We start from the raw sequence: 17,432 nt of genomic DNA, 5'->3' as shown, positions 1-17,432 counted from the left end.
GTTGCCATTAGGGAGCTTTAGTTCATCAAATGTTTTAATATTAAGGGGCGTTCTCAGGCTTATGATGAGGTCAATGGGGTGTTGGGAGACTTGTGATGAGGCCAAGGGGGTGTTTGTTCAAAAAAGGTTGAGAACCACTGGCCTACTAGAAAGAGCCAAGTATGCTACCAGTCTTTTCCACAGAAAAGATCCCCTCTCTGGCCCTACCGTGGCTGATGGTAGGGCACACATTTACCACTCGGCCGACCCGGGTTCGATTCCCAGTCCGGGTCCTTTGCTGGTCCTTCCCCCGTCTCTCTCTCTCTCTCCCAGCTGGCTTCCTGTCTCTCCCCCACTATCCTGTCTCACACAAATCAATAAAGGCTGAAAAGCCCCCAAAAAATACTTAAAAAAAGAAAAGAAAGAAAAGATCCCCTCTCTGTCATGCTGAATGAACCACCTCAACTTTCGCCAGGGTGCCAATTTCATCATCATGGTGCAAAAGTGTGTGAGCAAGTTGGAACTGTGTTCCACAACAAAACATCATCTTCAATAACTCTTTAAAAAAGGAATGCTCCATCTCAAGGCATGCTTATTATTCCTGAAGGCCTAACAACCTTTCTCTAGTTATAAACAAACAAGCAAAAAAACAGGCAGTGGCTTACATTTTCTGGTGAAGGATAAATGAGCTATCGTCGCCATTAATGGTGAATTATGAGGTCAATATTAATTGAAAACTTGATCTCTGAAGTATAAGACTGAATATTAAAACCAGGTACACTGAGCATGGTACTGTCCCACCCCACTGCTCCCTTTTGGTGGCTGCCCCCTTGCCCGGGTGAGGTATAAATGCAATTTTGTTGTGTGCAGTGTGCAATTGTGTGCTGTGTCAAAATGACAATGGGAGTTAGTTTCCCAGACAGGCTTTCACTTTCATCTAATGAATGTACGTTAGCGAGTAGGCTTCCCGGTGTCTGTGAGGTGCCAAGATGTTGATGGGCAGTCATGGGTAAGCGGTTAGGGCGTCAGACTTATATTCCAAAGGTTGACGGTTCGACTTCCGACCCGCCAGGTTGATGGGGGGAGTAATTAACCAGTGCTCTCCCCCATCCTCCTCCATGACTGAGGCTCCCTTGGGGCGCCATTGGGCACTGGCCCTGGCACAGGTGAGGCATAAATGCAATTTTGTTGTGTGCAGTGAACACTGGAGTGCTGTGTCACAATGACAATGGGAGTTGGAGTTTCCCAATCTGGCTTTCACACTTCACAACCTCCTTAGGAACAGAAAGAGATAGAAGGTACAAAAGAAGGTACACGTTTCCCTTCAAATTTATTTCATTTCGTTAATTTGAAGATTATGGACACAACATTGTTACAAAATGTATATATTGCTTTCTCTACAAATTGCATCATGAGACTACTGTATCAACCTATCTAAAACATTCCCTTTAGAAAAGAAAAGAAAATGAGCATGTACATTGTCTGACAGTCCATTAAGTAAGCCTACTTTCAAAAATGCATAATAACGAGATCTCTCTTCTCTGATGTGCCTAGTATTACCAGGTATAGTACATTCAAACAGTTGGATGACAGAACAGGGATCAACAGGTCACCATGGGGGTGTTGCAAGAACCTAGCTCAGTTGTAAACCAGGTTAGGTTAAGCTTGAGGTAGTGTTAATCATCGAATAGAAGAGCCTGGGGTTTCTCATTTTCTTAACTGAATGACACGTGGCCTATCCAGGGCTCTAAATTAACTTTTTTCATCACCAAATGGCTCGTCGATTTTCATCTTACTAGCCAAACACACTCACTAATGGGTCAATGTGGTTGGTGAGTTTTTCTTTTCTACTAGCCAAACTGAATTTTCGGTTTGGCCAGTCTTAATTTAGAGCCCTGGGCATATCTATTAGCAGGTTTACCACTTCCTGCAGGGTTAACTTAGCCAGGTTTATCACTTACTCATGTTCTTAACCCCCAGATCACACTGCTTTGCTCTCTAATAATAGAGGACCCAGCCTAGGTATTTCACATTTAATTGCATATAAACACAGAGTAAAAATTGTTGTTATGCTACACACACCACTATGTTAAACACAGCAGATGAAGACAAAGATTTTTTTTTGTTTGTTTGGGGGAAAAAATGCATTTTGTAAGCACCAGACATTCCCCGTTGTAGCCCTGTGGCCAATAGGAGTAAGTCCAAGGGCTGGACTGCTTCCATTACAGTACAAAAACCATTAGGACTTCCTCTAATGAGACAAAACAGCCAAACGGACTGCAAAGTGTTTACAGGCTATGTGCACAGAGGTGATCAGCAACTGTGTCCCTACTAGGAGAAGCCCTTGTCAATTCCAATATCAGGAATACACAGGAACACCTACAAATAGCTGGTATTTAACACATTTTTAAAAATAAAATAAAACAAAACACATTTGAATAGTTGTGTACATTTGGTAACTTGCATTGAAAATCAATATCAAAAGACAGTTTTACTGCATCCGTTTTGCATGTGATGGGCGAATTAGGACCGTATACAAAACTGACTCGAAACTATCAAATAAAAGGGATGCCCGCATGATTCTTGTTTCAATAAGTTAAACTACAGGGCGCCATGTCATAATGGCGTACAAAATCAATTATTTTAAACTATGTACGTAGTATATAAATGTTAGTGGTTGACCACAGATTGACAACATATGATTAAATTACAGTAAGAAGAGAAACAACTGGCAGTTTAGATACAAAATAGAGAAGCAACACTCAGTTTATATTACCACTGCATTGTTAGTATGCATATATAGAACCAAAATGTAGCCCACAGACATCGGACCAACAACTTCCCATTTTGCGATTTAGAAAAAGAGTGGCATAGAAAAAGACGATAAATATCACACTGCACGCAGTCCACTCTGGAAAACACTCTGATGGAACAGAATGGAGTTTGAAAAATAAAGCTACATTTATTGTAAAATGGGTGTGGCTAAGAAATGGTTAAGAGTGTTAATGGTTTGGAGGGGGACCCAAATGAGCTTAAAGTGCTACAGACAGCTGACAGATGTCACAGAACACAAATGCAAAAACGGAAGGTGCAATACATGTAACAAGCAAAAAAAAAAATAATTCAAAATTACATCACCAACAATATATATATATACATACATACACATTAATTTCCCCTATTAATATATTATATCTAAAATAATATCCCTTTGGTTTTAAGAAAACATTTCATATTGAGTACACAGATTATTTGTATTGCACCCTGATGCCAAAATCTGGTGAGCCTACAACCCCACCCTATAATATTTAAGAGAACCCATCTTTACTTTTTTATATGAAAATATATAAATCGCTAAACGTGGCTGGTGGTTCCCTTCCCTTGTAAATTTTCAATACTTAAACGAAAACACATGAAAACCCTAAATCATAGTCATTTACCCCCCCACTTACAAGACACAAATAATTAATTATCTTTTTAAAAAATATCATTATCTCTATTTTACCAATGATTGCTGAGCTTGTTTTAAAAACCATGAAACCACTGTTCTATGTGGCCTGTGAGGTATGTTGTCTCGTCGTATTAAAGCTGATCAGATGTTAAGTGCAACTACATTATTAGGAAGATTAACATGACGCAGAGAGATAGTGGGAGTCGTCATCTCAGCAAAGTGTCCAAAAACATGCAATCAATATTAAATATGATGTACGCACGCGATGACCCCCGGACATACCACAGCACATACATTCTCCCCGCGCGCGCACACACACACACACACACACACACACACACACACACACACACACACACACACACACACACACACACACACACACACACACACACACAATCAACCCACACACACAGGCTGCATTACAATATGCGAACTTCCATCCTCCACTTGTGCTTGTGCCCTGCCTCTGTGGAGAACACAACAAAGTTTCCCCCGCTGTCAGCCTAGCCACAACAATTTTTGGGGGACTGTTCTTAATTCACCATACCTATTGCAAATGAGGAAATGACATTAGAATTGTGCTTTTGCAAGACATTAAATTAATTTTCCTTCATCAAACAGGCAAGTGAGCAAGGGAGGACGGATGTCCGCATATTGGAATACACTCAGAGACGCACACACATACACACACGCAGCCCCCCCCACACACACACACACACACAGGTCAGACACACAAGCAGACACACACACACAGATGATTGTCTCTGTCAGCTACTGCGTTTAAAAACGTCCGCCGTCGTCACAAGTCCTCGTCCATGCTGAAGCTGCTCCTCCGGCTGCTGTTCCTAGAGGCGCCACCAGGGGGCGATACGGCAAACAGCGAGTCTGCAGCAGCAGCGCTGGCCTGAGCCGCCGCCGCCGCCACCGCCGCCAAGCCTCCGCAATCGTCGTCCATCAGGATGTCGCCCAGCCCCACATCCGGGTACAGCGAGTTGCCGGTCGGGTCCTCCAGCTCGGCGAAGCTCAGCGCGCCCAGGTCCAGCGGGCTGCTGATGGTCACGCCCACCGGAGAGCCGGAGGGCGGCGGGGAGAGGAAGGACGACGAGGCCATGGCGCCCATGTCAAGGCTGAGGAGCGTCTGGGAGTGGAGGAGGTCCTGCGCTGCGGCGGGAGTGAGGGAGGAGGAGGAGGCCTGGTGTGCCCCCTGCTGCTGCTGCTGCTGCTGCTGCTGCTGGGCCAGGAGGGAGGCGTCAGGGCCCAGGGGACCGGAGGCACCCGGGGCACCGCCGGCCAGGCCGTGGAGGCGAGCCTGCATCTCCAGCTCCTGACGGTGATGATGGTGGTGGTGGAGGGGGAGCAGTTTACACCACACAACACACACACACACACACATTTACAACACACACACAGACAGGAGAAAAGGTCACTTACAATTTATACACTTACAAAGGTAACTTAAAATAAAACTTAATTTTATTGTATGAAAGGGACGTGAGTAAATAACTGGGATGGTAGGGGAGACCGTTGCTTGTCACCAACCCTTTCTATACAGATGATACAGCATGCTTCATGCGTCAGGCACATTTATATAGTCATAGATCCCATACACTGCACTGACTTGTACTGCATCATTGATCCCATAGAGTACATTCTTTTCAAAAGATATAGGATGTCAGATGTACCTTGTGTGTGTGTGTGTGTGTGTGTGTGTGTGTGTGTGTGTGTGTGTGTGTGTGTGTGTGTGTGTGCGCGTGTGTGTACCTGTATGCGCATGAGTAGTGCCTGGTTGGATAGCTCCAGTTTCTTCTGCCTCATCTCCATGTGTGTGTGTGTGTGTGTGTGTGTGTGTGTGTGTGTACCTGTATGCGCATGAGTAGTGCCTGGTTGACATGAGCCTCTGCGTGTGTGTGTGTGTACAGTATGTGTGCGTGTGTGCGTGCGTGTGTGTACCTGTATGCGCATGAGTAGTGCCTGGTTGGATAGCTCCAGTTTCTTCTGCCTCATCTCCACCTCTTTGGCCCTCTGCTGCTCCTTCTGCAGTTTCCTGATGTACTCCACTGAGGCCTTCAAGATCGTGCCTTTGTTCCAGCGCATCTCACTGTCACGCCAACAATCGTATAAGAGAGAAAGATACGTTAAAACCCGCCCATCCAATGCAAAGGAGTGTGCTCAAAATTCGGTCACCTAAGGGAGCGTTGTCCTAGCCCGGTCCTGACCATCCCATAATACTACCATTTCATTTCGTATTTATGGTCTGGAAGTTGTGTGATCTGACGCGATTGCAGGAAGCGGGAAGTTTGCACTCAGTTCTGGTTTGAAATCATTGGACAGCTCTCACCCAATCGCCAACAGTTACTCAACAGCAACATAGCGCAGACGTTTTCGTCATCGTCACGAGCCTCCTCCCCCTTTCTCCCTCACGTGGGGCGCTTATTGACTGTTTTCTAATAAGATTAGATGCCTTTATTGTCACCAAGGGGAAATCTGTGGGGGGGCGTTGCGAACAAAATCCCACCGCTCTGGACACTCCACAGAACAGCAAGGCCAGACTACCGTAGTGGAGCCAATGCTTTGGCGGAAGTACGTAGGATGGCTCGCGAGGCTAGCGTTGTCCCTCCTTCTTCTTCTCTTTTTGAAGTGTTTGCACAAGACATGCGCTACCGCCATCTACAGCGCTAAGGGGACTCAATTTATTCTCAACCTGAAGACTCAGAAGGTCTCCTAATCGAAGATCTCCTAAAGGGGCGTTCACCCGACATAAAGTTTTGCTGAGCAGAACGCAATTAAATCTTAACAACATGGCTATGACATTACGTAGAGAGAGCCTCGAGGAAACAGCTGAAGACTTGGTCATTACGATTTTGGTGACAATAAGGTTGCAACGGAGACTCAGCAAAAGGGGTTAAGGTAAAGGAAGTGGTAAAGCTGCTGATGGATAGCAGACAGATGTCATTTAGGGTAGAAAATTAGTACTTCGGCACTATTGGGGATTGCATGCCCATGGGGACCCCAGTTCGAGTCCGGCCGGGGTCATTTTCCAGTCCTACCCCAAATCTCTCTCCCGCTCATTTCCTGTCTCGTCTCACACTATCCTGTCATAATAAAGGCCCCAAAAGCCCCCAAAACATATTTTTTTTTAAAGAAAGAAAAGAAAAGAAAATGACTTCAGGCTCATATTTACAGCTACATTCAGGTCATGTTATTTTAACCCGTTTTACTACAGAACCACTGATTGAAATCCCTCCTGGTGTAACACCTGAAAAGACAGGAGACACAGACAGGCTCATGGAGAGATGGTTGGACCCAAGACATGAACCGTTTCATTTGATCCCACATTTCCTGATGCAATTTCAAATTGTTAACAAAGAAAATACTTTCGCTTCTTTTAAACATTTTTTCCAGCTGTCTGCCATTGATTGGGTCAAGGGAAAGAATTGTCCTATTTATTTGGCTGCCACAAAAGCTTATCACAACATTCAATGCGTAAACAAAAAACAAAACAAAAAAAGGTTCCACTCACGGATCACTGTTCTTGGGTATGAGCCCGCCCAGCTCCTTGATGCGATCGTTGATGTTGAACCTTCTCCTCCTTTCAACTAAACAGACAAAAAAAATCACAGGATATAAGCAAGACCACTCACTGGACATACTGTATACTGTAAACCATTTAGTCAACATGGCACACATGCAAGCCCCTGGGGCCTCATTACAGAAACTCCCCAAGTCTTGAAATCCTATCTTATCTTGAGATAGGAAGGGAATTAGGATTTTGGAATTACAGATTTAGGCTTCCTAACTTAACCGTTCCTATCTTAAGCCTTCTGTAAGATAAGTAGTTAGGATTTTTTTCTGTTATGTGACCCCTGGTCTTCACTGAACTCATCTACTGTATAAGTTACAGGGGCTGCACTTCCATATGATACTCTCCAGAATGCACAAAACACTTCATACATAAAATGACACACACACACACACACACACACACACACACACACACACACACACACACACACACACACACACACACACACACACACACACACACACACACACACACACACACACACACACACACACACTTTACATTAACTTTTTCACCCATTGGCCACTGTGGCTAGTGGTTTTCCCGAGTCACTAGCCATTCAGGTATTCCACTAGACACAGATTTTATATTGTTTTTTTTTTTTCTTTGTCATGATAGTGTACGTCTAACCTTAGAGGATGAGGTGCTAAAGCAAGATGAGTGTATAACTTTCTACATGGAAGTATTTCAAGCAAATAGAAACTGAGTTACTGAGCTTTTTCACTTTTTCTTGAACTTAAATACAAACAATTGTGCACAAGGGGCACACAATAGAATAGGCTATGATGCGTATGTCATACCAAGGAATAAGCTGCCAGCCAAATTGGCTAGTGACACTGAAAGTATTACTAGCCACACCCAAGTTTTACCAGCATTTGGCCGGTTGGCTAGTGCCAGTGTCAAGCCCTGACACACACACACACACACACACACACACACACACACACACACACACACACACACACACACACACACACACACACACACACACACACACACACACACACACACACACACACACACACACACACACCGAAGGTTTCAGTGCAAAATTGTTGTCAATGTTTTACACACTTTCACACCACACACATACATGTACAAGTTTTCCTTGAACACAACATTTGAGAGAGGACACTCACTCAGATTGTGGTTGTCTTTCTTCTGCCTCTCTTTCATGAACATCTTTGCTTCAACATCTGGAAAAAGTGGAGAAAAACTCTCTTGGAGAGGACAAATTGCATTGCCATTTTAGGCACCTTCTTAAAGGAGAACTTCTGCCAATGTCAGGCTACCCTTGACTTGTCTGTACCCGGTGATGCTGCAGATTTGAGCTGTTCTAATGGGGCAGACTTTGTAAAAACCTTCTTAACATAGGCATACTCCAAATATTATCTCAAAATGTATCGCTGTTTGCTAGTTGTCTGTTGATGTTGCATAACCTTTTGGATATTATTGGGAATAAATCAAGATGTTTTTTTGAAATGTAAACAAACTCTGCCCCCATTACAATGACCAGGATCTCAGAAAAGGCAGAGGAAAAAAAAAAATCAGCTCAAGTGCAAGGAAAGTGTGAGCATTACAACTGCATGTCGAAATTGGCAGAAGCTGTCCTCTTTTTACATCTACAGTGCCATTCCAAAAAAATAGCATAGCATGGACATAGTTTATTTATTTCCATAATTCCATACAAAATGTTTCATTTCACAAATTTCATAGATTGTAGATTCATGACCCACATTTTAAAACATAACAAGAATTAATTCGTTTATTCTTTATTTGGGATTCCAGCTTAAAAAAAAACATTTAAAAATATTGTCATGAAATCGGAAGAAATTCGGATCACATCAGTCGAGACCTGCATCTCTTATATTATGACGCATTATTTATGTACACTTCATTATCATTACAATCAGTAGGTATGGCTTATATTAGGGTCAGTCTTGTAGTCCAGAAAGTACGGTAATTCTCAGCTTTTGCTTTCCAAGAATAAAGATCTCTATCAAGCGTCAGGTATACATTGTCATTTTCACAGAGGTAGACAACAAGCGTGAGACAATGGTGATGGGATGGTTACCTGTCATTTCCCTTTTGACGTTGATGTCTGCCGGACAGGAGTTGCTGACGGTGATGGTGGGAGTGGCCATGCCGGGGCTGCTGTAGACATCTAGGAGATTGCCTGGGAGCTGCGAAAATCCACAACACCAGAAATGACCCACCACTCCCTTCACCACAACAACGAGCAACTAAGTAACAGTTTTGCGCTCGCTCCAAAGAGTAAAATCCATAGGTGAACAGGAATGTGCCATCACTGTGGTTTACTGTAGATCACTGCTCTGAGACTAGTCTAGGGAGCCATAAAAAACTATATTTTTCAATATCTCCTTGCCCAAACAGAACACTTAAATCAGTACAAAGCTGAAATCTTCACCAGGTGCAACACAGCCTAGAGTTTTACAACCCAGGAGGACACCAGTTCCGCTCCATTGCTACTTGTAATAGCTGATCAATATAACGGAGAAGACAACTCCTGACAAGTTTCCCAACATGACCCACTCATTTTACCTGAGAATTCTTTCGTCTCTTTTCATGCTCTGGCAGCAAAAACAAAATCCTCATCTTCAGATGGGCCAATGTCGTTTGATTCCGTAGCTACTTGTAATCGCTGATCAATTAGACAGAGAAGACAACTCCTGACGAGCTGAAGGTTTCCCAACATAGTGCTCTACACTACATGAAAGATTAGCTATTGCTCTGCATGCAATGGGTGGCTCCGCCGCCTCTCTTTTAGCCCCTCTTTTGAAGAGGGCCGCACCCAGGTCGAACTCACTGTTGTTACTGATGTGTCAAATGTGTGCGAGAGAGAGAGAGAGAGAGAGAGAGAGAGCTCCAAGAAGAGTTGCTACCAGGAAAACATCAGGGATGACTTGTTTTTGTTAGTTAGTTTGTTTGTTCTAAGCTAGTGGTGTAGAGGGGTGGAAGAGTCCATTTGATTTGATTGACTGCTGATATACAATACCAGGTATTGTACAGGTATATACAGTACCAGGAAACTAAAACAGGCTGCTTCCTGAAACCAGGCACAACAAACACAAACGGAACAAGACCCGAGACAGGAAGCCAATAAATGAGACGTACCGTATTGGGAAGCTGCAGTCCAGAGTCTATCAATGACAAAATGTCATCATTGAAACTCGACTCCAGGCTGATGATGTCGTCAATGACGTCATCCATCTGAACAGAGACAGGCGAGGAGAGGAGAGGAGAGGAGAGGAGAGGGGCGGTTGTTAGTTAGGCAAATAACGCAACTCACTGCCATACACATTCTGGCATGCCCCAACGTGGGCTTAGATATACGAGCAACCACTAAAAAAAAAGAGAGAGAGAGAGAGATTGTACTCAACAATGGCTGCAGGTCAGCGGCAAAATAGCTCAGTATTTTACCATTTTAAGTAAGCTTACATGCCAGCTGCTGTAGATAATTACAATCATTTCGATTAAAGTCTGTGTTGTACAAAGCTAAAGAGCCTTTCCAGAACTCCTTCCCCTCACACAGACATCATTAAGCTCTGGGTGTGACATTTGGCAGCTTATTGTGACAGCAGTGCAGGGGGGAGGAGGGAGGAGGCCAATGTGAACTGAACAGCAATAACAATACAAATATTGGGTTTGAATATGGGATGAGATTTGTGTATAGGAGTCATAAACTTCAACAAGTCTTCAACTGGCCAGTTTTAATATTCTACATATTAGGATAAGTAGAATTATTACATGTATAGTATTACGAATAGGTCGATCCTCTTCATGTAAATCTGCCATATTTAATTAACGGTCAGAGACCATTCTGGCTGCAAAACCTTGTCGGGCCAATATATATTAGGTCCCCATATTATTAACTATGGCCTTAGTTATACGGCATTGCGATGCGATAGAACAGTATGGTTAGATGTGTAGAATGCAAGCATTGCGGTTTTCAGTTCAAAATCTTGAGTGCGGAAGTGCACTACATTTTGAGCCTTGTGTATGAATGGCGAGCGTACTCCAGCATAATTTCCAGAGAAAACGCAATGTAGTATTTTCTGGACTGTACTACCGTCAGCATTGGGGAATTGCTTGGGTGGCACTGTGTGGGTTTCAATAGGGTGTAAGACTCAGCAATGTTGGTTTTTGTTGGGAATTTGTTCATAGCCATTTGCCATTCATTTCTGCAAATGACAGACAGGCGAAAAGCAAATACCATCTCTAGAAAACTAATAATCTGAACAAACTACACCAGGACTTTTTAAACTTGCATGCTTAACCAAACAATGACCAGTCTCCTATATTCAGTGCCAGGCCATACAATATTGAAGAAGCCCACACACTGTCCAATATGCTTGCATTTTAACCCATTTAAGCCTGATACTGTGTATATGCTGCACTGACCTAGGCGCCTTGGACGACATAGATGCTGCATTCATACTCTTGCGATTGGAGTTCTTCATGAAAAACGAGGGTAAGTTAGAGCTGAGTGAACACATCCTAATGCAAGACGGGTGACCTAGCTTTTAAATGAAAGTTGCTTCAAGTATTTTATGTGCTTCTGAGGCTGAGATATTTAGGTTTTTAAAGGCTGAGGGCACCTTTTTTTCCCAATAAGGGCTTAGGCATTCAGCAGGCATGCCGTGCCTGTGCCTTCAGTTTAAATGGGTTAATTGCATTGATTGAGATCTGGCATGACCCTAAGAATGTATGAATGACCGAAATGCAAATAAAATAGTATAATAGACGGGTGGATATGTGGTGCAGATAGGTGAATATGTGACGATCAGCTAGGACAGAATATCATTATGGAATGGATCTCATTTATATTCCACATGAATCTAGCTGCAGAGACATGTGGGTAGTCTAAGTGATCATGGTTTGGTATCTGGACACAGAGCCAGCCGTTTTGGTTGTAGCCTCCCGGGACTGAACTTTTTTTAGCCGCTACATTCCCACTGCAGCCAGTAGCCTACAGTAAGCCTGTCTGCACTCCACACTCATTTCATGTCATGAACGAAATGTGCCCTTACACATTTCGTTATTGCGTCATCTCTCTGTTATCTCTCTGTTATTACATATCTGTACATATCGCATTTGTCTTTTGCGATCAAAGGCCCTTTATAGGTACTGTGTGTACTGTCTACTAAACATTTCTCATAAACCTGGGAAGTTAACAAAGCAAAAAACCTAAAAGGAAAGATATTGTAACAGTTCACAAACAGGTTTTTTATGTTCACCAACCATTATGATTACATAAGGATGGGAAGAGGTATAAAACAAAGTTTGTATTTTCAGATGAAATAAGAATCGGTAGTTTCATTTAATATGTCTGGTGCTGAAATGGGCAATATCACTACAGCATATTTTTTTTTACATCCTTTGACTTTACCTCCTCCTTGTTGCAGCCCAGGTTGAGCTGGGCCATGGGGCTGTTGGGGGCGCTGCTGGCCGAGGGCCCCCCCATCTCAGGGGCAGAGGTGGACTGGGGCACGGGGGACACCCCCAGGGCCTGGGTGGCTATTACTTTGTTGCCCAGCGTAGTGGAGAGGTACTGCTTGACCTGCTGGCGCTGAGCCTGCTGGATGTGGTACTTTGTTGGATTCTCCAGATGGGTCTGCACCTGGTGGTGAATAGCATATTTCAGACTCTTTAAAAGTGCTTGAATATTCTGTGTTGGGCAAATGTACTGTCCTCAAAACGGTTTCAACACCCAAATGCTTGTTCATTGTAACAATACTCAATTGCAAGTTGTCATTGCAAGTTTATCTTCATTGCAGCGCTCAAAAACCAACTGATGCTATAGGAAGAGCAACACAAACATCATGATTTGCCAAATATGCTGCAGATAAGTCATGTTTAGCAAACAAAAGAGGGCACTTTAGTATGGTATGGCTCGTCATTGTGCTATTTTTTAAGTACACTACAAGGACATTATGCTGGGGACCTGGCTTCGATTCTGGCCCGAGGTCATTACCCACTGCTTCCACGTCTCTCTCATTGGCCTGTCTGATTCATACAGGAGTAAAAGCAAAAAATAAACTCTTTTTTTTAAAAGTTCCCATCCCACCACGTTACCTTGAGCACCTCCACGGGCACCTGTGTGGGCGGGGGGCGAGCAGCGGAGGTGGGCATGGTGACAGAGATAGCAGGGGAGGAGTCAGAGGCCCGGAGCTGGGCGGCGCTGGCCTGCTGCTGGGCCTCTCGCCTCTCCTGCTCCTGTGCCTGCTCCCTCATCAGCTGCTGCCGCAGCAGGACACGCGACGACATGGTGCAGATACGCTCCGATCTCAGGTCCACGCACGGACACTAGGGCTCTGGCGCTCTCACACACACACACAACTTCAGGAAACTATGAGCTGGCAGGAGAGAGAGGGGCTTCAGACGGCTCCGATCTGATCAGATCCAATCCCAAGTTCACACACGGACACTTGCTGGGCGATGGTCCGTACACTACGTGCCACCAGGAGAGAGTGACGACGACTCCAGATGACTCCACACACGCTTGGTGCCACACAACCACCTGCTGAGCGATGGCCTGTAACCTCGTCACTTGATGTGTGTTGTTCCTTCCAACGTGCTTCCAGGGGAGAGGGAGAGGGTTGGATGTGTGGCACGGCCACTTGCAATGCTTGTCAAGATGAGGGCTCAGGGGTCACCGGTCAAAGCTGTAAGGTAAACATACCAGAAGCCATCAGACCAGTCTTTTGTTGGAAATAATGTTTTCTACAGAAGAAACACACACACAAAAAATACCCTCTAAAGATTCAAAAGCCCTTTTTTCAAGTCTGCCAATCTCTCTCTCTTTTTTAAACTTAGCATCCACTCAAACACTTTTGATCACCATGCAAAGATGATTTAGCACAGGGGTGTCAAACTCAAATTGGCCGAGGGCCAAAATCAAAATCTGGAGCGAAGTCGCGGGCCAAACTCAATATATATTTTTTACAAAAATGGACTGAAATTGCTCATGTTTAAACAGATTCCCATCATAGTTCAAATGTGCCTGCACATATTCTGTTGCATTTGAGTGTGAGTTGTTTCAATGGCCTGGGCCCACTCATATTCTTGTGATACGCATTTTCATGTTCAAATCTTAAAGGAGAATTCCGGCCAGTTTGGATTAATATCCCATCTTGGGTGGACCGAGGGAAAGGGATGAAAGGCAAAACCGCGAGAAATTTTCATGCCTGCTGCGCAAAGTTGTTCAATTGCGCTGTTTTCAGTTAAAACCTGACCCTTCGGGCACGTAATTGACCTGTTTTAAAGCTCCTAGCGTGCATTAAAACCCTTTTGAACGCTTTGGCCGTGGTGTGTGGGTCCATACAAGTCGATCCAGTGGTTCACATTTCCATTAGGTACCATAGGTACGATACAACAGGAGTTTTCGAAAGTGGCGCACCTACCTCTTTCAACTTCCGCCTTCCAACTACGTCCGCAAAATGGTTCGCCAAAGTGATACTTCATAGTAATCCATTTTATTTTTGTCCACCAAAGACGAGCCACAAGAAACATATTCACATGTTTTCATGCCCTGAGTTGTTATTGTCGCGCAGTTTCACTTCTCTGTCACTGAACGCAGTGTAGTGACGTCACGGTGTCACATGACTCCTGGAAGGAACGCCATTCGCTCTTCCAGTTATTATACATAAGCGAGAAAGAGAGGCGCTGTCGTAATATACTGTTTGATATTTTGAGATGGATCCTCCGTTGGGGTAGTTCAATTGAAGAGTTTGGTGGCCATGGTTATCTTTTTCGAACCAGAATATTTGTTACAGATAAAGAATTATTCCTTCCAGGAGTCATGTGACACCGTGACGTCACTACACTGCGTTCAGTGACAGAGAAGTGAAACTGCGCGACAATAACAACTCAGGGCATGAAAACATGTGAATATGTTTCTTGTGGCTCGTCTTTGGTGGACAAAAATAAAATGGATTACTATGAAGTATCACTTTGGTGAACCATTTTGCGGACGTAGTTGGAAGGCGGAAGTTGAAAGAGGTAGGTGCGCCACTTTCGAAAACTCCTGTTGTATCGTACCTATGGTACCTAATGGAAATGTGAACCACTGGATCGACTTGTATGGACCCACACACCACGGCCAAAGCGTTCAAAAGGGTTTTAATGCACGCTAGGAGCTTTAAAACAGGTCAATTACGTGCCCGAAGGGTCAGGTTTTAACCGAAAACAGCGCAATTGAACAACTTTGCGCAGCAGGCATGAAAATTTCTCGCGGTTTTGCCTTTCATCCCTTTCCCTCGGTCCACCCAAGATGGGATATTAATCCAAACTGGCCGGAATTCTCCTTTAAGCTTAATACTACTGGTGTATGTTGGCCAACTGTAATGCACATTTGAAATGATCTCGCGGGCCAAATAAAATGGCTCCGAGGGCCAAATTTGGCCCCCGGGCCTGAGTTTGACATCCCTGATTTAGCACCAACTCCAAGTCCAAACAAGTCCTGCAGCTGTAACTTCTCTATACAGATAAACAGTAGGCCTACCTGGAGGCTCTCTCCAATTACTAATGATTCATCAAAATACATAGGTCTACAATTCTAAATTCAATCTGATAACATTGTTGTTGCCCCACCGAAACAAGGAAGGAAAAGGGGGAAGGAAGGAAGAAAGGACAATAATCACAATCTGAAAAGGGATAGTAAATAACAACAGAGGGCCTTAGCCAAACGTTGCTATTTATGTGCACTTGTAATGTTGATGAAATGTCTGTCATTGACGCCTTCTACCGTCGTCAACGCTGAGCACCAGTAGCAAGCCTGACACAGCTGACTGAGATGGGTAGTTCTACACACAAATTACAAGTGGATCATGGCATTAGGCCAAACTCTGAAACATCGAAATCAACGATGCAGTGGGGAAAACATTCCTAGCATGACAGTGGACAACAAGTATGCAAAGTATCTGAAGGTGATGAATAACCAGTCCACTGTTATGACATCTGTAAACAAACGACTTGGGTCTACGAAGGCTACGTAATCGCCGTCACTGACAGACTGCAATGACAGCAACCGACTCCAAAACATGACAGAAGTCAGCCATAATGACAGATAAGTTGCACGGAAAGCTTATCGTGAAACATGTTAACCTAGCTTAGCTTTCTCGACAGCTAACAGCAACCCAAAGCTAACTTGGAAAGTCCCCTGTCGTATTTTCACAACTTAGTAGGCAGCTAATACTTTGTACTCCAATATGAAAGGAAATAAACTTTGCTAAGAGTCTGTCATTTTGCCAAAATAAAACATGCTATATTTACTGGCTGTCTAACTAGCCAAATTGGTGACGTGACGTTAGCATCAAACTTTAGAAACATCAATAAGTCAGTAGCTACACTCTTGCTTACGTTCCCCATTTACTCCGTATAACACTAGTCGAAACCACCCAGACTTCGAAATTTAAAATCCACGAAGTAGCTCTACAAACCGGGTGTATAACAAAATGTCAATATGCCCCATCTTTTCTACACCTACTTCAACTTAGGTAACCTTAGCATTGTGCTAAACTAGCCAGCTAACGCCTAACGACGTAGCAACAAAACACGTATATTGTAAAGTACATCGTTACCACCCACCATTGAAGCTTGAAAGAAATGTACCACAATGTACAATATCGTAACGCTACTTTGTCAAAGTTCACCAGAACTTACCAAGGTCTACAAACTAGGCAGCTAGTAATATCGCTAATACGCTACCAAGTTAACAACTACATTCGAATGTTTAGGCGTCATGGTAGGGCAGACTAGCCATTCGTCTAACTTGTTTACATAAAACCATAATCTATCATAGCGAATTACTTCCTTTGCCCCATCATCTGTATCTCAATTATATTGTCGAACATACCCACCAGTTCATTGTGTATGTAGGGTGTCACAGCTCACTGCAGCTCCGTGGGTAGTTCTGATGGTAGGTGTAACATCGCTTCTTCTTGATTTTGCTGGCATATCGCCAGTTCTCCGTGAAGTTGCTTGAATGGACAGGTTTACGTCACACTTCAAACTCGAGCTCACATGGCATTCGAGATCTGACCCAGGCAGCTGATTCCGAAATAGTTGCTACTACTTGTAGGCCTAGTGTGTGAATTTGTTGGGAAGATCAGAACCTATTGGTCAATGCACAGTGTGCATTTAACAAATAGGATTTAACCAATAGGTCGTGATTTTCACAGTCAGACCTATGCAGTAAATGTTACAGAATTTGACAGGTGATCTTATTTTCGACTGAGGTGAGCTGGACCATATCCTGTTAGCCAACACCTGGCTTTAGGCTACAATGTTCTGTCAGTGTGTGCATAGGGTAGGCCAATACTATACATCAATCAATTACCAACACTGGAATATTCTCCAGCTATGTTGATTTTCTTTTTGAAGCCATGGTAGATA

At 43.8% G+C, this 17,432-nt stretch overlaps 1 protein-coding gene across 4 annotated transcripts; it reads right to left on the bottom strand.

The window, feature by feature from the left end:
* Positions 1–1,290: 1,290 nt before the first annotated feature.
* tfe3b (transcription factor binding to IGHM enhancer 3b) lies at positions 1,291–17,035 on the bottom strand. Of its 4 annotated transcripts, none has more exons than XM_063215260.1 (9): positions 16,898–17,035; positions 13,113–13,702; positions 12,427–12,657; positions 10,152–10,247; positions 9,091–9,199; positions 8,156–8,236; positions 6,954–7,029; positions 5,384–5,540; positions 1,291–4,757 (listed from the first exon to the last, which is right to left on the bottom strand). In XM_063215260.1, exons 2-9 carry the CDS (start codon positions 13,302–13,304, stop codon positions 4,233–4,235), a joined length of 1,467 nt encoding a protein of 488 aa, XP_063071330.1. In that variant the 5' UTR covers positions 13,305–13,702; positions 16,898–17,035; the 3' UTR covers positions 1,291–4,232. The 4 variants fall into 4 exon arrangements, with proteins under 4 accessions (XP_063071330.1, XP_063071332.1, XP_063071331.1 ...); XM_063215262.1 differs by having other exon boundaries at positions 8,156–8,212; XM_063215261.1 differs by having other exon boundaries at positions 2,917–4,757; positions 5,384–5,531; positions 16,898–17,034.
* Positions 17,036–17,432: the final 397 nt, after the last annotated feature.

This window comes from Engraulis encrasicolus, chromosome 14 (assembly GCF_034702125.1).
Source record: "Engraulis encrasicolus isolate BLACKSEA-1 chromosome 14, IST_EnEncr_1.0, whole genome shotgun sequence".
Lineage (NCBI taxonomy): Eukaryota > Metazoa > Chordata > Actinopteri > Clupeiformes > Engraulidae > Engraulis > Engraulis encrasicolus.
This window is presented reverse-complemented; position numbering and strand designations above follow the sequence as displayed.